Raw genomic sequence first — 24,414 nt, forward strand, 5'->3', positions numbered from 1 at the left:
ATAAAACAAGACATACACATGTTCGATATATCTGACTATAAAAAGAATAATGAGTATAGAATGTCGCTCGCAAACAAGAAAGTATTAGGACTTATTAAGGATGAGAATAATGGTCGAATCACGGTTGAATTTGCAGGTCTACAAGCTAAAACATACGCATTTAGGATGTTGAATGGTGAAAAAGCTAACAAGAAACCTGAAGGTGTTAAAGCTGCTACACTCAGANTTCTTCTCTACAACTGATTGTCTTTTTTACGGTTCTCTCTCTCCCTCGACCCTTCGATTGAATGGTAATAGAAAATTTTCATTAAATAATATCTACTTGAATGATTTTGAAATGNGTAATGAGCACATTATCAGGAATCAGTATTGAATCCAGAGCAAAAAACATGAGGTGCACACAGTCTGCTAGCAGAAGATGGTTTTGAGTTGGAAAGATGATAAACGTATGATTTCACTTCATACAACAGATACTCTACCTTGGGCTTATTTCGAACCACTTGTATAATTATATATATATTCTCAGATTGTTTCTCATAATAATAATAGTAATGCTATTAACGTATACTTTCGAATAAATGAATACACTTTTTCAACATTTAATGAAGTGTTTTTATTGTTTTATGTACACTTGTTTTCTTATAATTATCATACAGTTATCTCAAAATAAGTATTAAATATATTCCGTTTACATTCTTCTGATAATATAGCATTCAATATTCTTTCAGGAAAACTTATTCAACGTTTAAGATCATGATTTCGAGCGATTTTCTTCCGTGAGACACTACATCATCTTCTGTTTGACAATACAGTGGAACTGAGCTGATCTTATTATTATACACATCCTTTTCTCATCAAATATAACTTAGAACTATGTGAAACGAGTTCTNTTAGAGATAAGATTTCAGTTAGGAATATTTACGAATCAAGAAATCTAGAGCTGTATTGGCAATTAAATGCGATTTTCATTATTATTTTGCGAACTACGCAATTTATAAAAACATGAGTCTGCATTTTACAAAAGTTTATATGTAGTTGNTTTTCTCATCAAATATAACTTAGAACTATGTGAAACGAGTTCTAAAAAGAGTTTGTCTATGTTGTTTTGATAATATAGGGTTCAATATTTCTTCGCATGTACTTATTCGACGTCTGAAACGATCATGATATCGAGCAATCTGAGGAATAGAAAATTTTGAAGAATTGTAAAACTATTGAAAACGATATTGTAACGATTTGNCGATTTTCATTATTATTTTGCGAACTACGCAATTTACAAAAACATGAGTCTGCATTTTACAAAAGTTTATATGTAGTTGATTCGAAATTCCTACCCTTGGAATGATCTGAAGGATCTGATTCTAATTGTTTCACAAAATTTGATTACTCACAATTCGGTTTCATTTATGTATTAATTTTTTTATATGGATCCTTGGTTGAATTCGCAATTTCCTCACCAACGNCGAGAATATTCGAGACCAATCGAGTATCCTATTTCATGCAAGTCTCAACATGACTCAGCCGACACCCCCATCCCACGAACCGATGAGTCGTTGATGACATCATCTTGCTCGCACGTTCCGCGATCGTAGCCCCAATATCCAATTTCTCACAAGTTCCAACCGGTCATTATGGTATCATATAAGTCCCAACAGGATTTAGGAAGTACCCCCACCATGTGCGAATCCACAAGTCATCCGCCAAAGCTCCGAATTACTCATCGATGACATCATCCATCTAGAAAATTCCATGACAGTGGCGCCACCACTAGTATCATATTCCATACAAGTCCCAACAGGACTTAGGAAGCACGCCCCACCGCGTGATGAGTCATCGATGACGTTATCCTTCTCGAATGTACAAGTCTCAGCAGGACTTACAGAAAACTCCCACCTCGCACATTGATGAGTTTTCGGTCTGAGTGACTCACCGATGTCATTAATCTTGAAAATATTCGACCATTGTTTTCACATATTTGCACATGTTTGCATGTTTGTAAATGTTTGAAAATATTTTCCAATGTTTGCAAATGTTGTCAAATGTTTGCAAATGTTGCCAAATGTTTCCAAATGTTGTCAAACGTTGTGAAATGTTTGCAAATGTTTCCAAATATTTAAAAATGTTGTCAAATGTTTGCAAAATGTTTGCAAATGTTGTCAAATGTTTGCAAAATGTTTGCAATTATTTTCAAATGTTGTCAAATGTTTGCAAATGTTTCGAAACGTTTGCAAATGTTTGCAAATATTATCAAGTGTTTGCAATTGTTGCCAAATGTTTGCAATTGTTTGCAAATGTTGTCAAATGTTTGCGAATATTGTCAAATGTTCTAAATTGTTTGCAAATGTTTGCAAATTTTCTTAAATATTTGCACATGTTTAGGGCTTACGGAGAGTTCCCCCACCGTGCAAGTAAATGAGTCATCCGCCCGAGTGACTCATCGATGACGTCATCCATCTCGAAATTTCCGCGATTGTGGCGGCAATATCCCATTTTATCCATGTGTCCACAGGTTTTCATAGTATTATAATTTATCCACCCCTGCCAGGAATTAGGAGATCCCCCCCACCATGCGAGTCGATGACTCATCGATGACGTCATCCGTCTCGAACTTTCCACAACTTGTGGCGCCAATATCCGATTTCATGTAAGTTTCAACAGGTCATTATATTTCATATAAGTCCCAACAGGTCTTAGAGGGATTCCCCCCAACACGCGAGTCGATGAGTTATCGGTGACGTCATCCTTCTCGAATGTACACGTCTCAGCAGGACTTACGGGAAACCCCCACCTCGTACATCGATGAGTTATATTAAATTATCAGTCTGAGTGGCTCACCGATGTCATTCATCTTGAAAATATTCGACCATTATTTTCACATATTTGCACATGTTTGCATATGTTTGTAAATATTTGCAAATGTTGTCCAATGTTTGCAAATGTTTGTAGAATGTTTGCAAATGTTTGCAGAATATTTACAAATGTTTGCAAATATTGTCAAATGTTTGCGAAATGTTTGCAAATGTCAAATGTTGTTAAATATTTCCACATGTTTAGGACTTACGAGGAGTTCCCCCACCGTGCAAGTAAATGAGTCATCAGCCCGAGTGACTCATCGATGACGTCATTCATCTCGAAATTTCCGCGATTGTGGCGGCAATATCCAATTTTATCCATGTGTCCATAGGTTTTCATAGTATTACATTTCATACAAGTCCCACCAGGACTTGGGAGGTTCCCCCACCATGCGAGTCGATGACTTATCGATGACGTCATCCTCTCGACCCTTCTACAGCTTATGGCGCCAATATCCAATTTCATGCAAGTTTCAACAGGTCATTATATTTCATACAAGTCCCAACAGGTCTTAGAGGGATTCCCCCCACCATGCGAGTCGATGAGTCATCGATGACGTCATCCTTCTCGAACGTTCGGCGACGGTGGCGCCGCCTAGTGGCGGGGTGAGTTTTGGAACAGAACTCACCTAGCCTATCTACTTAATGGTCAGATAAGAAACAGGCTCAGTTGAGTTTAAGGGTCAGTTGTATTCAAGTGTCAGTTGAGTTTAAGGGTCAGTTAAGTTTAAGGGTTAAATGAATCTAAGGGTCAGATGAGTATAAGGGCAAGATGGTTTTTTTTTATCATTAAGCGTAAAACCTTCAGCATATGGCCACATGGATATAAGGGTCAGTCGAGTCCGAAGAATCACACGAATATGAGGGTTAAAAGGGTACGAAGGGTACCCTTCGTACCCTTCGTTCGTTTAAAGGATAGATGCGTCTCAGTGGTAGTTGAGTTTAAGGGTCAGATGGGTCTAAGGATTAGTTGAGTCCGAAGGATCATGCGAATGTGAGGGTCTATTGAGTAAGGGTCAGATACGCAAAAGCTTCAGTTCAGTTTAAAGATCAATTGCGTTCAAGTGTCAGTTGAGTTCAAGGGTCAGATGGGTCTAAGGGTTATTTGAGTCCGAAGGATCAGGCGAATCTAAGAGTCATTTGAGTCTAAGGGTCAAACAACTATAAAGGGTCAGGCGGATTTAAGGGTCAGTTGAGTGTGAAGGATCACGCTAATGTACGAATCAGTTGAGGCTAAGGGTCAGGCGAATCTAAAGGTCAGATGAGTAAAAGGCTGAGTCGAGTTTAAGGGTCAGTTCAATCTAAAAGTCAGATGACCTTTGGCTCATCTGACCCTCAGAATCGATCTGACCCTCTGACTCATTTGACCCTTATTCTCGTCTTAGACTCATTCGACTCTCAGGCCCAATAGGGCCTTCGCACTCATCTGACCCATACACTCAACTGACCCTTACACACAACTGGCCCTTAAATTCAACTGACAATTGAACTCAACTGAGGTTTTTAATTCTCTGCCCCTTACAAAACAGACCCTTGGATTCGCCTAACCCTTCGTACTATTTTGACCCTTAGGCTCAACTCATCTTTAAACTCAACTGACATTCAATCTCAACTAAGGCTTTCACTGTTCTGACCCTTAGATTCGCATAATCTTTTGGATTCAACTCACCCTTATACTCATCTGACCCTTATACTCAATTGATTTTTATACTCAACTAACCCTTCTGACTCTTGGACCCAACTCACCTTTCGGATGTCGAAACTTACAACGTACGTTAACAGAAAACAAACGTCATTAACGTTGGAAGTACGTTTAATATACGGTGGATATTGAATGTTTTTCAATGTCCATTCGCCTTCACGTTGAGATAAGTTGAAAGTACGGTAAATATTCGGCGGAGAATTTGAACATCAAAGCAATGTAGGTTCAAAACGTTGAAACTACGTCGGGAGACCCGGTAAAATGTTGACCTGGGGGATATTATTCCAGAGTCGAGAATAAAATATCCTGAATTTTGGAATATTATTCCGGACTCCAGAATATAAGATCCCGGATTCCGATATATAGATATTCATGATTCCGGAATATTATATATTATATATCCGGAATATTATTGAATATATTCGAGGATATTTTTTTCCCCATGTGGGAATCTGTCACATTCATAGGAAACAATTGACTGGCTGCAGAGAAATTATCAAGTTTGATAATTTCCCTGCAGTCGCGTCACGTATCCCCGAATTCTGCGAAATCAGAATTGAAGCAATAATCAGTAGTATTTATCAGAAAATTTCTTTTACTCAGATATTGGCCGATCAGAGTGCAGTAGCTTGGAGAAAAAATAAATCTAGAGATACGAGAAATTTTTCGAAAGCCTTGGATACTGCACTCCGATTGGCTCTGACATCGGAGAATAAGAAAAATTCTGTGAAATTACAAATTTCATGATGGCTCTCACTCTGAATTGAATTCAATGTCGTTCTCCTGAGAACCACTGCTGAATTGTCCATTGAATCCAACTTTCTTTCTGAAAGTGAAATTGCTACCATTAATATAGTACTGAACTTTTTTTCGGAATATGGATTAATTTCACTTGAGGTTGGGTTTTTGACGAATATCTGAAGAAGATGACAAAATTTTTGGGGGAACTTTCTTGTAACTCCCCTACAGTTCAACTCCTAATGGATTTCTTTTATAGAGCGGAATGAAAGTTTCAGAGAAGGTATCCATTAAAATTTCGCTATCTCCCTTGCATTTCAGGATATTCAGCAACAACTGAAGCCTCAGCGAAGTGAACTAATCTCGTCTCATAATTTCGCAACCGAATTCGTGTCCAAGAATTCTTCTATTTCATCCAGAGTTAAAAAAAGCAAATGCTTTTAGCTCTGTAGTTCCCGAGATATTAGTCTAGTAAATGTTATGCACTTATTGTATGTGTGGCATACATACATACGGACATGATCTAAAAACAGCATAATCGAAATCCTGAGACCAGGGTAATCATCGTCATACAAAAAAAATGGAAATTTCAGATTTGACGAATACAATGCTTCCATTCGCAAACGAAATAGTATATTTCGTAACGAGTGCAAAAAAGTGTTTTTTGGCGAGTGGGAGGTTTATATCACGAGCCGAAGGCGAGTGATATAATCCCACAAGGTAAAAAACATTTTTTCACGAGTTACGAACAATATTTTTCATCACAATCTGGCGGAAATTGGACTTTTAGGCACGCGGAGCGTGCCGAAAAGTTCACTTTTCGTCACAGCGCGATGAAAAGGATTATTTCACTTTCCTTTTTTCAATAAGCGATAAGAATGTATCATATTCGGTAAGAAAATTCAGTATTTTGACCATACCATGGCAAAAAATGTCATTTTATGTCAATCGAGGCAAGGGATTATAACAAATTATGGCAAATTCTGTGTTATAGTTTCACGTCATGTGTTGTCAATTTCTGAGCAGAAATGTCGAATTCGGACATATTACGACAATATTCTGAGAATATTTCCACGCCAAAAATTTGACAAAATCTGGCAGAATTCGTCATTTTCTATCAAAATTTGACGGAATCTGTCGCGCTGATTTCCACGAAGCAACTTATGGGAAAGTGTAATTTTCACTAAAATACCTTGAAACTTTATGAGCTTTTTCTTTTCACGTCATGTGTAGTGCAAATTTCGAAAAACATTATAAGAATTTTCTTTGACAAATTACTTATTAACTGTGATTGAAAAATATGAATATATTGTTGCCATGAAAGAGATTGTGATGCCCCTGAAGTAGTATCACAAAATTTGACCACACAAAAATCCGAGATATCGAATTTCACTTTCTGGAGCAAACGACATCGCCGTAATATTTCTAGGAAATAGTCTCTTTTGAACACCTCATGGACGAGGTAGAAGCATGGTATCGACCCATGGGAATACGAATGACTCTTTTAAAAATTGATTATTTTCAAAGGTATAGGAAGTAATTCAACGAGACAAATAAGTTGGAAAACCGGAATACTGAACTGTTAAAAATTTTGACTGATATTTCCAGTATGATCCTTGAAAATTGTCATCGAATAACAGATCCACTGAAATTTCAAGGAATTTTGTCATTTGAAATTAACGAATTGATGAAAAAATCGACGGAAGCTGTACATTTTCGTTCAATTATTTCGTGAAAATGAATAGAAATCAGAAAAATTTGGGTGAATGTATTCTTTAATTTTTTATCCTATTTCTAAAACGTCAACCCTTCATAAAGTTGTTTTACATCGAAATATATCGAAATTGTATAGCCACTAACCTCAATACTTGTGTATTGGTTAATGAGTTATGTGAAGTTAGTCGCTAAAAAAAGACGCGGTATGTTCAAAATTTTCAAATTGACAAATTACTTTTCACGTTGCAATTGGTAATTTCCTCATTTTCATCATGCTCGAAATTGATGAATTCTTCCTTTTGCAATTTTTATTCATCAATTATTTTCATGAATCTCATAAATTTTAATTTCTGTCAGTTTTATTTTCTCGTGAATGGCAATTATTATGGCAACTATTCAAATTAAAAAATCAATTAAAAAATCTTAATTTTCTAATTCTAAAAAATCTGCACGTTTTCTAAAAAATTGAGTAACTTAGCCGATTTTCTAAAAAAATCAATTTATTTCCTTCCCCCATATGTTTCAACAATTACTGGTATTGACTGGATTACTTTGAAGAGTGAAGAGGAATCGATCGAAGATTCAAAAGTATTCATTCATTTCACTCATCATCCATTAATTAATGCATGTATAAATGTCATGAAATTTGAATGAATTTCATATTTTCCATTTTTATATTAAATAATCTGTACTAATGATGAACCCTTCATGATTTGAATGAAGGAAATAAGACTTCTCACGAACAAATACACTGTTAAATATTTTCCACTGAAATTTCAAGCAATTTTGTCGTTGAAAATTAATTATTTCATGGAAAAATTCGTAGGAACTGTAAATTTCAGTTTAATTATTTCGGGAAAATTAATGAAATTTCAGGAAAATTTAGACCCATCTCTCTTTGAACTGCAGATTCCTCTGAAATAGATTTCCTATTAGATTTTATTTCCTATTTGAAAATTCATGTAAATTGTGGAATTCCCAGCTTTGGAATTCCTGCCGCTCAATAATTAGGACTTTACTTGAATTTTTAGAGAAATTGAAATTTCATTGAATTTTTTCCCTTAAATCGAATTCAAGGTCTTTTTCCGAAAAATTCTGCCAATTTTTTTTAACAGTGTAAGGTGAAAGATCAGAGCAGTTAATTAAAAAGACAAACTATTCAATCTTCAAGACGTAATTATTGATTTTGTTGCACAATCATAAAACACAGGAAATGAATCCCAGTTTGTTGCACATATACTTTGAAAAATTCCCTTCTTTCAAAGATATTTATTAAATTATCTATTAAAAAATCCGAAATTATTTCTTGCCCTAAAGCTTTTCACTCCTGGATTTAAATTTGCCGCCATGTAAATACACTGACAGAAAAGATGGAACCATTTAACTACTGTTAACGAGGCTTCTCAGCTATTAATACTATTCGTTAACAATTAAAGAATGGTGTTAATCGTGAAGGATATCCAAATAGTTCGGGCCATTGTTTCGGGGGAAATCTTCTTCAGAGTTTCTAGAATATATCAAGAGTATTTTTTAGAGGCAATATCAACCTCAGCTTCTCAATATTTTATCGAGAAAACGATTTAAAAAAAATGGAATTCAATACATTGCGTCCATAACAGCTGTATGCTGCCATAGAGTGCCTGTTATTCCCCTTCCGGAATTTTTGAGGTGCCGCCCCTTCACCGGACTCGAAATAAATGAAGAAAAATCTTCTTAACATTTCAGCTCTCTATCTCAATTCTAAAACGTCCCCCAAAAGTCTTGTATTTCATATAATAGACTGTTGGGGGACGTCATATAATAGACTTTGGAGTCTTGAAACAGCTGACCCTTATGCTGATCTGTCCCTTATGAACTCTGACATTTAAGACATTTGACTCTAGATGCATCTGACCTTTAAAACATTTGCTCTTTGAAACATCTGACCCTTTAAATGTCTGCCCCTACGACATTCGACCCTTGACACGTCAACCCTTGAGGCATTCGCCCCATAAGACTTTGGGTCCTTCAAACATCTGACTTTTGTGAACATTAAGACACCTGATTCTTGCTACGTTTGACCCTCAAGACGTCTGACCCTTGAAGCAACTGACGCCATGCTCAGATTGACATGAGGGTGATAGAATCTGAATCTGATCAGATTCATCTTAGGATACTCTGCTTAAATTGAAATCAGGGTGACCAGATCTAAATCCGATCACGGTGATTTCAGGCAGAAACACTGGATCAGTTTTTCATCAGGTTTTGATCAGGGTTCACCTGATCAGTTGAACGTGACTAAAGACCATGGGGTTTTTTTTACTAGCGTGATTGGCCAGTCGTCGCCTTCGGCTCGGACGCCAACTCCACGCGAGTAAAGAACCCCTGGTACTCGCCCTGAAATATACTATTTCGGATAGATATTTTGATTTGCAAACAATCAAATTAAAAACTTCTTGATTGGTAGACAACCATGGGGTAGGCCCCATGGTCCCATTCTTGAGTTGTGTGAAGAAACTTTGACATGCAAAAGCCAAGGTTTCACAGATTTTATGTCGAATGTCGATTCCCACACTAGAGCATGTTTCACATGCGAATATTTTTTGACGACGGATTTTTCCCCCAGTGACATTGACATGTGTGAAGATTCGTATAAGGATACTTAACCTCAAACGGGTGTGTATAAACACCTTTGTTTTTCGTCCATTAGTTTCACGAAATGTGTAGCTGTTGTTACGGTTTGCAAAAAAGGATAATTTAAAGAGATATCTACTTTTCAATGTTGTCGTATAATCATCAGAGGTTAGACCAATGAAAGTCAAGCGTGAAATTGAATAAAATATTGTTCACAAATACCGTGGTGGCACCAGTTTTCGAATGGTCAAGGGACACCCACACATCAGTATCGGATTATCCGTGTTTTTTCCCGTCAAATGTGAAATATTAACTTTTTAGAAGTCAATTCGGATGTTTTTCCGATAGAAAAACTTGATTTTGATTGAAAAAGTCATTAAATGAATGTTTGCGAAACTAAAACATAGCTCTTCGAACCCAGATTTCGAATGTTCCAAATTGCGCCACCCCAGTTGTCGAATAAAGCGACTTAAAAGGAGTTTGCGCGAAGAAAATTTAGGAAATCGTTTATGAAAAACATATCTACAGCAATTTTATTATCTTAACAGTAAAAACCTGATTAAAGACTAGTGAATGAGCTCTCCCCAACTGTTTCCTCTTCACCTCTCTTCTTCGTCACAACGTTGGGACTCATCGTCTTAGCGTCAGTCAATTTCTGTTTTCGGAGGTTCTCCAAATCCTTCTCTTTTTTGATTGTATGAGCTCATCTAGTAACTCCCTGTTGTTGAATTTTCAACTCACGTTTGTTCTGGACCAGTACAGAATCAAGTATAAGAAAGAATACATTCGGTAAGCCCCCTACCTCTTATTCTGTGAATCCAAATCTCGAATGCCGTATTTCTTATAAATTTTTGTTTGTTTTTGGTTTTATTTCAACCTGCATCGATTCAAAAATTATCCCTCAACTCATAGAAACTGATTAAAATCAATTGTTTGCTTACATTTTGTCTCCAGATCCTTATGAAGTGTGACTGAATTCAACCATCTGTGCACAACATACGGCTCGATAAACAGATCAATCGATCGAGCACCCCAGAAAAACCTAATTTTAGGAATTTATTGCACTTTGTGTAATGTAAATGAATATTGTAATTCGTGCAGAAATAACTACACTTTGAGAGGGAAACAATGAAAATGAACTTCGATGGCTGTGAATATTTATTCCTTTGAAATTATGCCACAAGGGTGCTCCAAATTCACCTATTTGGGTCCTATTCGAAAACTGGTGCCACCACGGTATTCATTGAAGAAATTTCCGAAAAAATGTATTCAACAATGAAAAATCCGAAAAAGTATGGGGATAGCAAGCTTTTCGGTGAAACTGATATCTTTTTTTCTTTTATCGTTATTTTACATCGTTTCGACCCGTTTCGGGTATGCTGCGATGATGACCAAGACATTAAATGGTTAGATCTCACCATTCTACCAGGCCGGGTTTTGAACTCGGAACCTTTCGCACGTGAGGCAACGAACTTACCCACTGCGCCAAGCCACCGGGCAATAATGAAACTGATATCTTGCTTGACCCTCCTGAACTGGCTCAATGAGCATCGTGCCGCCCATTTTCGAATTTTCCTTTTTTCAATAAATGAGAGTTAACAAAAATCTGAAACAATTACAATGCCTACTTTCGACTATATTGAATTTATTGTTCATTTTTATTTTGTTGACACTCGCTCTGATTGAGTCTCATAAGAGTTTAAAAATTCGAATCGCTTAGAATCCCCGTGTTTAACCTCTAAAAATCTCATTTCAGCCCAAAATCAAATCAACTTTACTTTCCTCACTATCAGCTCATCCCTCAAAATGTTTCACACTCATCTCATCCATGACTCTGTAGAACATCTTGTTACTTTTCTTATTCAATCTCATGATGCTATCAATTATCTGAGTATTTATTTATATTTTCTCCTTCTTTTGTTTTTCTGCACTCTAAAATCAACACTTTGTATATAATATGTAAATACCAGGCTGCAGGCCCTCGGGCGATGGCCAGTCACAAGTTTCTTGTGACGAATTACGTTAAAAATAATAAAAAAAAATTTAAAAATCAAATCAACTTTATGCATTAAATGGGTACTGTTTTTCCTCGTTCTATCGTCATTTCCTGTTCATTGAAGGTTGAAATCTTCCTCTGAACCCAAAACCAGTCATTTTTTTTCAAACTTTTTTTTCATGAACGATAAAAATGCACGGGCGGCACCGTGCTAACTGAGCCACTTGGCTCGGCCGGCGTTCGAGCGCCAGTGTAGGAGGGTTAAAAAACAGTTGCTAACTCGAACGAAGTATTTGGATATCATTAAGAAGCCTCGTTAACAATAACTATAGTATATTTCCGACCTGTCGTCATGGGGTTTTTTACTCGTGTGGAGTGAGCCGAGCCGAAGGCGAGGCGAACCAACCACACGAGTAAAAAAACCCCATAATGATAGCCCGGACAACATTTTTTCGTAGTGATTTTCATTTTTACGAGTTTGTGGAAGGGTGAATACCAATTCCTGGACGAGGAAAAGTGAAAAGCAGTATGGAAACATTCTTCTATCAGTATAGTAATACCGCCTCACCTGCGCCTTTATAAGCAACTTTCGGGTATTGATAATCAATTAATTTCATAACTCTGTCTCTTGAAATTTGAATTCAAACTAATCAAACATCATCCAAAGTGAAAATAATTCAAAAAGTTTATAATTCCAGTTAATGCGTGTACAGCCATGGATTTCGCAGTACACTGCTAGAAAGGATTAGTTATTGTTAACAAATGGATTTGGTTGGACGCTAGGGTCTAATCGGTCTCACCAAAAGTTCATTCCTTAATAGTTACCAAATGCATATTCGAGGGGCCATCCCACGTACGAAAAAACGAATGGGCCGAGCTTGGCCCAAGCCCGGTGGCCGGCCTGCCGAACTTCGGGACCCGTTCCTCAACCGGGACCGCGCCGGACTTGGTTGAAACCTGGAATGATAACATCGGGCCAGGTCTGGGCGCCCATCTCGGCCCAGCGTTGATTGCCAGTCGTTGGCCAGGCTCAATTAAACATTACTTAATTACATGAATATGATAATATGGGTGATTGAAATACAAGTAATTTAATATTACTCCTCAGCATTCGTAATAGGTTCAACGAGGAAAAAAAATCAATACCGGCATGCGACTGGTGCCGCACTGGCTGCCAAACTGTTCATGGCAATTATCAATAATAACAAAAACAAAATAATTAACATTTTTTAGGATGATTTTTAGTATTGATTGTGCCCTACCTACCAAACCCTAACGCAATCATCGCTGAAAAACCGATTTTGTTAACTTAAAATATTACCCCCTAACGTGGGCTCGAACCCACGACCTCACGACTACTAATCCGACGCCCTAACCACTAGTCTACCGCGCAATTCGTAAAACCTCTACTTCAAATCTTCCATATTAATTCCATCTCGGTTTTTTTCGACTTGAATGTTTTATCATTCAGTTGATAGAAATATTAAGTGATTCAACTACAGTTTAATCGGTAAATTAATTCAATAATGAATAATAATAATTATTATTATTAATTACAATAATAATTATAACAATTAGGATTACTGTTGAATGACGATTCTTCTTCTTTTCGTAATAATTAGCGAGTAACATGTGACTTCAACACCTACAATGTCACCATTTTTTTACGATTACACCCTTAATATTTTACCCTCAAGTTTCCACCCTTACCATTCAACCCTCAGAATGTCAGTCTTATGATTTTTTCGCCCCTTTCCATTATTGCGATTTGACCCTTACAATTTTACTCTTCAGATTTTACCCTTATGATTCCACCCCTATGATTCCATTCTCATCATCTCACCCTTACGACTTAACCCTTACAGTTACACCAACGGCTGGAGCCCAATGACCAAGCTCCGGGCCACCGCTGGCTGAGGCTTGGTTATCGAGCTCCGGCATGCCAATGTCCGGTCAAGGCTGGGCCAGATCTGTCAACCAAGGCTCGGTTACCTGCGCTTCTCCCGAGACTCAAGCCCTGGTCCCCAGGGATGGCCGAACCTCGGTCCAAGCCTGGGCGCCCAGGCTTGGCAAGCCCAGGCTTGTGCCAGGCTTGGCCCGTTTCTCCAACACTGGCATTTCGTACGTGGGAATGCAAGTGTGGTTATGACATTCAGTGGCAGGTCAAAATTGAAAAAAAAAAGTTCGAATCGTTTGTTTTCTGTACCTACAATTTGTCATTGTCGGCCACGGGCGGCGCAGTGGACGGTGGGCAGCTAGCGTATAACTTCTGTTACGAATATCCGTAACCATTGACAGTGCCATTCTCTCCCAGCAATATAACGGAGCCGCCGGTGAAGATGTTACACATCGAAACCCATCAAAATAATGGCCAAGAGGAGAAATAAAAGAAATAATACTGAGCGTGCTGGCGAGCAGACAGGCGAGAGTGATAGAGTGTGGAGGATATACCGGCATGGGACTGACCGTCGTGGAGCGGATCAATCGTGTGGATCATCAGTTGTAATAGGCCGTGCCTAAATTTAGCATGACTCTCCCTCGATGAATGATGCTGGCCAGGGTGTGACATTTGTTCGCATCCTTGCCCACTGCTACTACCACCTCGACTGCTGCAACCGGCGTCGGCGTTTATCGCAACGCCGCTGTTACCGCACGCACCTGACGCACCGCCCACACTTGTCTCACTGCTGTTTGTTGCATTGGGATGCTGTTGGACATGAAAGAAAAACAGAGAGAGTCTTTATGAAAAAACTTATGCCATGTTACTCATGAATGAGTTAAAAATATTTTCTCTACACAGCATGCGATTATTCTCACTCACAACTAAAAACAAAACTATTCAAGAGTTTTTTTTTCTAAATTTTTTCTATTTTCACTGTTTTATCTTCTCTTGTGGTTATTTCTCTTTCACTCTGATTGTCTTTTCTCCTCTTAATGAATGAATAGGATGAAGAGGGGAAACATAGTCGTTCATGTCGTTATTATTATACTGCGGTGATGTGATGAAAAGCCAGGAGGGTACGTATGGTCACACACAATGAAAACTTCTCGAGCTAGTTGCTTTTGCGAGAGGGTTAATTGCAGTGAGTGCCGGAGAAGTCGGTCAGTTGCCTTGCAAGACTCTCCCGTGCATATACAACCCATCCCTTTTTTTTTTCCTCCCTCCTGAATATCGATTATACTCAGCTCGGTTTTAAAGCATAAAACGATCCTAGAAGGCCTCACAAAGCCCTCTAGGCTTTGTATTACAGAATTGACCTTTATAAAAATATATGATCTACATTTTTTTTTATCTCCTACATTTCAAATATTTTATTCACACTTTAATGTCAGATTAATTGACACTAAGTAATGAGTGGAAATCATTATCGACGGCGACTGGAGCATGAAGTTCACTTGACACTTTATAACTTCCTTAGGGTCTTATGTTTTTTTTTAATTTTCAACACGGGGTATTTCAAGGATTTTATGGCGTCAGGGGAATGGGAAAGTTTGGATGATTGGGGAGTAGGTCGAGTGGGTGCCGAACCAGGTTGGAGACGTGATCAACGCTGTACTGGAGAACCTTATTCAGTTTGGAGATACTCCAGTAGATTGTTGGTGGGGTACTGTCAAAAGTTTGGGGACAGATGGTGAGAATTTTTAATGGTAACTCAGGGGTTTAACAACGAGAACACTTTAGTCGAGCGATTACTATCCTTTAGATATTTTTTGAAGTAGCTACAACGAATTTTATGTAATAATTAAATGATTTTTCCATGATTAATCAATGTACATCCGAATAATTTTTTTTTTTATATTATGGAATTTAATAACAGGCTTTCTGAAGTGACCAATAGGCATATGTTGGAAGGAAATAAATCTAGGATTATGGAAATATGTTTAGGTTTATTAACTATGTGATTCATGGTTTCAGCGCATTACTTCGTTCATACAATTATTACTCATTGAATCCTTTTTGAACTACCCACTTTTCCTGTGTAATAATTCAATGATTTTTTAAGGGTTGATCAATTAATAATTTCAAAAAGCAGTTTCGGCAATATATATTAAATTCGATAGCAAGGTTTCCAGTTTGTAACATGAATCAACAGACATATTGTAGAAGGAAATGAGTCTAGAATGGTTTTATGAACTATCTCGCAAATACCTCTTAAAAAACAAGAAAAACATCATCAGAAGATTTTTTTTAATTCAATGGATTGCAAAAAAAAATCTAAAAAATTTTCTTCTCTGAATCTACGGGGCCTAGAAATCTCTTAGAGGATTTTAATAGTAGTTCAGGATTTTAATAGAGAACATAGTTTGATCATACAATTTTCAATCTCCAAATACTTTCTGAACCAGATGTCCTCATTCTATGGAAGAATTGAATACTTTTGAAGGATTAGTTAATTGACTTTGTTGATTCATGTAAAATTTGATGAGAATTCGTTTGATTTTTTTAATGTATCAATAGACGGGAACGAATCCAAAATGGGTTTGTAAATGATCTCGCAAATATCTTATTTAAAATATAATTTCTTAACATTTTTTTGGAAGTCGAGTGATTTCTATCTTCGAATACTTTTCAACTATTTAGAAGTATTTTCATTCAATAATTCAATAACTTTCAATGATTGATCTGTAATGGATTTTTCACAGTCTAAGGAAACAGTATTTTTAATACATATTAAATATAGTAACAGTCGTTTTAATTTCTAAAATAAATCGAAGCAAGTGCGAACGAAATGGTCCTGTAAATTTGATCGTGAATATTTTCTGAAGGAATTAGGGCGAACAGTCCAATTGCGGAATCCCTCTCAATTACCGGAACATTTGAATATTTTGTCGGATTTCAAGAATATTCATTTATTTACCAAATCGATTTTAAAAAAAATCAAATCGATATTTCCATTCATGATATGAAAGTATATTTGGTTGTCTATCTGCTGTTTCCAGCTTAATAATGGAAATAAACCCTGCCAGCTGTCATTTTCAGCCATTTTGCGACAGGTGAGTAGTCAGATGTGACCGTGTGACCGTTAATGTATCGAACGAAGTTACTTGGGTTAATAATCATCAAATGACTTAGAAGTCTAGACTGATGTTGATCCTAAAAGCTTCATTTTTTCATATTTTTGCATTAATTTTATCCGAAAGTTCTTATTTCTACAAATATATATGGGTGTTCTGCCATTTGAGCAGGGTTTTCGTGACATTTCCAATCGACGGAACACTGATGTTTTTGTTTGCCACGTGCCGGAGTGGTTCAGTTAAAAGTATATAAATAATTGATAAATTGAAAATATAATGACCTTTATGTTTCTATTCCTTGTTAAATTGTTTTGTTTTGACAAATTCACATCCGAAGAAAGTCAAGTTATGTGTTAATGTAATCGACATTAGTCATTTTAACGATTATTCACTAGCTCACTAGTTCCACTGATATTTCAGGAAATCTTGTCATTGAAAAATCAAATATTCCATTGATTTTCTGTTCAAATAATCTGGAAATCAATAAAATACTTGATTTTTCAGTTTAATTATTCTGTGAAAACTTCCTGTGAAGTCAGGAAAATTCAGGAAAAAATTGAAAATTCATGTAATTTTATTTCTGAATATTCATGTTCCACTAAAAATTCAATCAATTTGTGAAATTTCCATCTCACTCCCATTGAAAACTCATCAATTTCAGTGAATTCCACTTAAAACTTGAAATTTCATAACCATTTCTTCGCTAAATCCGATTCAATGTCACTCTCGTGAGATTTACTATAAAATCTTCCATGAAATTTCAAAAATTTCCTAACAGTGCATAATAAAATTTGCATCGCAATTCCAATTTTCAATTATAATCTGAACTTGTTGACATTTTTTTGCAAAAATTTTCATTATTACTTCAGATTCCTAACCTTTCACCTTCTCACAAAGTCCTAATATTCCGTAATTGGATGCACGATGTTTCATATTTGGCAAGTGTTCCGTAACAGGTCTTTTGGACTTGACCATATTTTTCCATTGTTCCCGATTATTTCTCATTACATAATGTATTTTTTGTTTTTTTCCCTGAAACCTATCGAATTTGGAATCCACCAGTATTTTTTTATATTTTTCCAAACAATAGTTCATTTTTAAACCATTGTCTGAAACTCCGAAGAGCCTTGAGTGTTCCATAATTTAACTGTTCAGCCTATTCCGAAGTATTTCCCCTGAATAATTCAATAATTGTCAATGATTAATCTGTTATGAATTTTACATCTCAAATGCAATGATAGTTTTTGTAATAACTTTTTTATTTGCTTGGTTTCCAGACTCTGGGAAGCTTAAACATTAAGCGAAACACTGCTCATTGACTATGTATTAGTATGATGTACTGATTTTTTCCAATTTCGCATTATCTAATATCATCATTGACGGCTCGTTCAATTTCCAAAATCAATCGAAGCAAAAATGAACGAAACGGCTTTGTAAATTGTATCGTGAATATTTTCTGAAGGAATTAGTTTATAAAAAATTGGAAGACCTTTGCTCTAAGGAAGGTTTGAAGTGGCTAAAAAAGATCTTTTGAGATGTTTCCCAAAATGTACCAATTTCAGTAATATTTTACAGGATTTTTAAGGATAATTTTTTTTTGAGTGTCAATAACGAGGGGCTATTCACAGACGTAATCGTGGTGTCACTCGCCGGTGTAATCGCTTGTATTCCCAATGAAATCGATTAAATCACTGTAACCACATGATTACCATACTTACAATCAAGTTGTGGTAATCAAGTAGTAATCATTTGTCATCATTGTAATCTTTTGAAGTCGCTCCTAGCGAGCCTATGAATTTTTATTCAGTATTCGAGGGCGTAACTCCTACGAACGGTAAATGAAAATTCCTTGGATCAATTTTTCCCACAGGTTTTTCTAATTAATCATTTGGTTAATGAAGTATTCTATTGATTAATTTTGTCATATCAATGAATCCACATGTTTGGTAATCACTGATTGTAATCGATGGAATCATTTGTAATCATGTAATCATATTTTGCGCCCTAGATAATCAGAGCAATTGCTTCGGAAATGATAATCAGTGTATCACGGAGAAAATTATTTGGTAAATTTCACTAACTAGTTGTTGAAAAAATGAATTATCAACCAGTTGTTGAAATTTAACAACTATTCAATCAAAATTCAGAAAAATATTTTTCAACTTCATTCGACAACCATCTGTTAAATTTTTAATAAACGTTCGTCGATTTATTTGATGGATCAAATTTAACAAGGAATTGTAGATTATTGCGAAAATATCTCCTAGGGGAGACATTGATCGATTGTCAAGATAGAAATGATTGTGGGATTCTTTCCAAATGTATATATGCCCTCACCATTTACTTTGGTAGTAAAAATTGATTGAATGAAATTGAAAAATCAGCTGGTCAATTAAAAACATACGATTGGCTGACCCCCCCCCTTTCCCCTTCCCCCTCTCCAACCCCCACCATCACAGGGGAAGACATAAGGACAACCCCCAGACATCGGAGCTCAGAATCGGAGCTCATAGCCCTGAAGATGCAGACTGCAATATTTGCGAAACGTCGGCGCAATGCTGAAACCAAACGCGCGCGGAGAAAAATATTCAATAAAAATCACGTATCTTTTCCGTAATTCCGGAGCGAAATGTGTTTGTGGGAAATTTTACGGAACGGTCACGGAATTTTTCCGGAGTGTTCCGTAATTTTTATCTGAATCTCCTGTGAAAATTTACGATAGGTACCATCACTTAAGGATAACCGGGCGAGGAGGAAATGTAGGAGGTGAGACGGAGGGGTTTCTATTGTTTTCCTGCAGAAAACTAATCGCTGAACAAAAAAATTTTTCTCATTCGGATTCAAAATTCAGGCAATATTAGGGAGTATCTCCAGTTAAAAATTATTTCTGAAGCTAATCAAATTTATTTGTATCTGTTCCACGCATTGAATGGTTTTCAGATTTTTTTTTTATAAATGAAAAAATATTAATCCATGCGAAAAAGTGGCAACATCGTCGGTAGTGTTTTTTTTTCACCAGGAGCTGGTACCGCTGGCTCAAGGGAGCTCCAATCACAAGGCTTCATCGCTCTCGCTCAAGAGGCGTTTAAATTAACCGCGCTACTCCCACCCGATCAGTACTTAAGACGTTGCTGCTCATTTGGGCTGCGTGGGCAGAAATGTCATTTTTCAGTACTTTTTTCGCTGTTATTAATAAACAATGCTCCTAGGCGACAATCTTTTTCACTCAAAAAATCATTGATCACATGTTCTAAATGTGTCTAAAGTTTCATGACTTTGGCTGCTTTTTTTCCTTGGGTTTTGCAGTTTTTGCTTCCGAAGGGAAGCATTATTTTTGGTCGATTTTTCGATTTTCTAATTTTCATTGCAAATGATCTAGAATGTCATGAAACGTGAAAAAATGATGTTTTTGAGGTTGCGTCTGTACGTATGTATGTGCAGAATGGCTGTTTTGGGGGTTTATTTTTAGAAATTTTAACATAAATACGGTGAAATTCGCAGATAAAAACTTGAAATTTTTACTGATGATAGCTATGAATAAGCCCCACTTTGTGGCTCCATTTGGGCTCAATCGGTCCAGTAGTTCCTGAGATATTGCCAATTGTTTAAATTTCGTTTTTCAGCTATATCTCCTCAATAAATGCACCGATTTCAACTTTTTTTTTTCAAAATATTCGTCTCGATGATCTCTACCTGAATCATTCATAATACATAGACCAATCACTGCTGAGTCTAGGAATATTGCCGTTAATCGGTTTTTTTGTGAAAAACGTTGTGCGCGCGATAACTCGATAAAAAATGTTAATATCGATTTGAAATTTGGTATGCTTGTAGCTTTTATGACATAGATGGATGGTATTTTGAATGGGCAAAATCGACCGAGCGGTTCGCGAGATATTCAATTTTTTGTAGAAATCCATTTTGGCAAATATCTCCTTAACTATTCGAGGGATTAAATTTTTTTTTTTTTTAAAATACTCGTCCCAATGACCTCCATCTGAAGCACCCATAATATATCGAACAATCGCTGTTGAGTCTAGAGATATTGCCGTTAATCTGTTTTTTTGCGAAAAACGTTGTGCGCGCGATAACTCGATAAAAAAGGTTGTTGTTGACTTGAAATTTGGTATGTTCGTAGCTTTCATGACATAGACGAATGGTATTTTGAATGGGCAAAATCGACCGAGCGGTTCGCGAGATATTCAATTTTTTGTGGAAACCCATTTTGGCCAATAACTCCTTTACTTCTCGAGGGATTAAATTTTTTTTTTTTTTAAATACTTGTCTCGATGACCTCCTATTCCATATGAAAGAAGAAAAGTTGCACTATGGAATACCATCTGGAATGAGAATGATTTTTTTGAATTCGAATGGGACGTGTATTCATCAGCACAGATCAGTCTGTTTTGGAAAATACGAATGAAATCGAGAGAAATAATTGAATCGGAGTAAAACCACATAATTTTACATATGAAATTTTTAAGAGGACGAAATGATTTTATATACTACGGTTGAAATAATAAAAATAAAAAATAGACGATGCACTTCTTCCCTTCGGAAGCTTATAACCAATGTAATTGGTAGCAGAAAAATGAAGACTTTTGACATAACAGTGTGGTGTCACAAGTCTTCTGTCGAATAGGGTCGGTCGCCTGCTTGTTTTTGTAATTTCCATAAGATCACGGGTTAAATGACCACTTTTTCGAAAATTCATAATAGATTAACCATGTTCCCCAGCAGTCTGAAACTTTGCACATGCCTTTTCCATCATTTAAAGAATACGTAAAAAATAAAAGAGAAAAATGGCTGCTTTTTTTCTAACCCTCCGGGCTCGCCCGATTATCCTTAAATTTTCTGAGTCGATTTCGTAATCGGTGAATGAATTGTGAGTTCCGCACTTTTTACTGAACATTTATCTCCGTGCGGCATCCATCCGGAAGCCAGTAATGTCATTAATAATGGCCGCGAAAGCCTCAAAACTAAGATTAGTTGGTAATTTATTTTTTCAACAACGACTTGGTGAAATTCACCAAATAATTCTCTCCATGTAATCAACTTTGTAATCATGGGTAATCGATTACATTCTGTAATCATGGTGTTACCCATTTCGACTGTGAATAGCCTCTCGGTCAATAAGGGAACTACGTCAGTCACATAATTATCAGCTTGTAACTTTCTTGAAACTAGTTAAAAGCATTTTTATTCGATAATTCAACGATTTTTGAAGCATAATCAGTGCTGTGTTACCTGTACAATTTATTTTTCATGTTTATTTACTTATGTAGTTATATTTAACTTTTGGTAGCAACCGGTTACATAAAAAAGGTGACTCAATAGTCAAATGGTATGAGGGAATAAATCGAAAATAAATTGGTAAATTACTTCGCAAATACTTTTAGAGAAGAAAAAACACTAGAAAACCTTTTTTGCAGTGAATACTATGGACTAAAAAAAATCCCTGACCTTTTCTCCTGCATGAACTAATTTTATAAATATGGGAGGGTGGGGTAAAACGGACACTGGAGATTTTTTTAATGATTCATAACTCAGAAACAAATTGATCAATGGAGCTCAGTTTAGGCTCGTCACAAAGGGAAAGAATTGTTCTTTGTATTGAAAACAACATTATTAACTTTTATCACCATTTCAACCCCTCATTAACATTTTAAAAAATGTCAAAAGTGTCCATTTTACCCCAACCTCCCCTATTCCCAAGGATTTTCGACGATACTTTGGGGCTTGAATAGGCAGAATACGTTGGTCGGATGATTATAACTTTCTACTAACTATTTCTGCAGAATGACTGAATAATTCTTGAAGAATTAATCAATTAATTGATTAGTTCTATAGTAATTGAAGGATTGAATTCAATGTAATAAATCCATACTTCATATTTGAAAACATGAAAAAAGTGAATTTCCGGTTCATGTAAAATTCCCTGAGAAACTATTAAATATTCAAAATTAATCAATAGTCAAACGTTGACGATAGATGAGTCCAAAACTGTTTTATCAATCACGTTGTGAATATTTTATGAGGAAAGAAATTGTTCCCAGGAAATCATTAAACTCTCGTAGATAATCAAATGGATTACGAAGACAATTTCCTCAATTCTGATTTTGACCAATCAGAGTGTAGTATTCGGGGTCACGTGACGCATTTCACGCTGATAATTTCCCTGCAACCTGTCGATTGTCTTTTACGAATTTGACAGATATTCCTCACATTTTGGTGAAATGGGTCCCGTAACCGCGAACACTGCACCCTGATCGGCCAAAATCAGAATGGAAGGAATTGTCCTCCGAATACCCCTCGACCTTCAAAATTCATCGGATATTTCCCTCAAGTTTTCCTGCATATCAACGAGAGGGATCAGTTTTGCAGATTAAAATCCCGAGCGCGCAGCGCAAGGGGCTCTCGTTGCTATGCAACAAAACATTCGGAAAATATCCGATAATTTTGAAGGTCTTGGGGTATTATAGCTGAAAATAATATGACATTTTTTCTAAAATCTACTAGATTCAGAAATATCTCAGTATTTGAGAATGAAGCCAAATAATTAGTGTCCAATTCAAAAACAGTTTTTTTTTAGCTCAAGAAATCTTCATGAGAATCATTCTTGCAGTTTACATTTCGCTCAACGCAAAAGGGTTTGCTCTACAAAAATTCCCTTACTTACCGTAGTTCAAAAGATATTTGTAAAATGAACCCGCCCCTGATTTGCAAAATAATCTCACCGAGATTATGGGACTCATCTCCTTCTACTACTCTACTGTTTTAGCATCCTCTCCCTGAATAATCACCAGATGTATTTTTTCAGAGACCCGAAGGCTATTATTCTCCACTTCAAAGATGTCTGAATAATGCTAATGACATTTCTACCACAATGAATTCAATGAAAGATACTCAATGCCGCAGAAGACGATCTAAATGTAAGATAAAGTCATACTCTTGGTTGACTATAAAGCTTCCTATTCTACTCGGCGAGTGATATACGTACAACACTGGTCAGGCTGACAATTTTCACTAGCTACCCCCAGCCCTCCATTGTTCCAGCAATCAGTTATCTACTCGTTCAATTACCTTACTCCCTCAACAGTTTAAAATTAGTAGCCAGAATAAGCTCATAAAATGCCCGCTGCGTTGTATTAAAACAAGAACGTGTAGTGCAGATTGGAAAATCTCATTTAAATACATGAGAATATTCAATGAAGTTCACTCGTTGAGAGTGGTTAATCCCTGATGAGAGCCCTCGAATGGAAAAACCAAGTGAATAGATAAAAATTTAAGTATAAAAAATCCAGAACACTTTATCTGCATCTACCAGGTGGTGTGAATGATATTAACGTTAGTTATAAATTATTAATTTATCTAGAATACTTGATAACGTAATCAGATAAGTAGTACTTTATAAGATGATAAAAAAAGAGACTATCAAAAATTAAATGTATAATAGTGATAAGAAGAGAAAAATGGAAGATACACATGCGACTCACCAATGCCTGGGCAGCGCTCTGGTGCTGCAAGCAAGAAACACCGAGTTACTGGTTAAGTCGCAAGTTTATGATAAATGACTTGTTTTTCCTAGTGCTCAACCTAATATTTTGGTCGGAGTGAAAGTTTGGGAAAAATGATTGATTAATGTATCAACTTTTCCTTCCGAAGGGAGCAAGTTATTTTACTGGACCCGAAAATAAAATATAGAAATTCCATGATTTCTCCACGTTTCCTGATTCTTAAAAGCTATTCTGATGCTTTCGGAGACTGATTTGTATCTATGG

The 24,414-nt window shown here is 36.3% G+C and overlaps 1 protein-coding gene across 1 annotated transcript in view; it reads right to left on the reverse strand.

Moving 5' to 3' along the window:
* The window catches only part of LOC107040978 (sodium/potassium/calcium exchanger Nckx30C), a 183,395-nt gene that overhangs the window by 116,539 nt on the left and 42,442 nt on the right, over positions 1–24,414 (reverse strand). Inside the window, exons 2-3 of the mRNA XM_015261318.2 lie at positions 24,130–24,153; positions 14,069–14,324 (exon numbers count right to left, since the gene is read on the reverse strand). Of these exons, the coding sequence (XP_015116804.1) occupies positions 14,069–14,324; positions 24,130–24,153 (280 nt within the window). The remainder of the gene's footprint in view (positions 1–14,068; positions 14,325–24,129; positions 24,154–24,414) is intronic.

Source organism: Diachasma alloeum, unplaced genomic scaffold, assembly GCF_001412515.2.
Source record: "Diachasma alloeum isolate Michigan unplaced genomic scaffold, Dall2.0 Dall_scaffold_00351, whole genome shotgun sequence".
Classification (NCBI taxonomy): Eukaryota; Metazoa; Arthropoda; class Insecta; order Hymenoptera; family Braconidae; genus Diachasma; species Diachasma alloeum.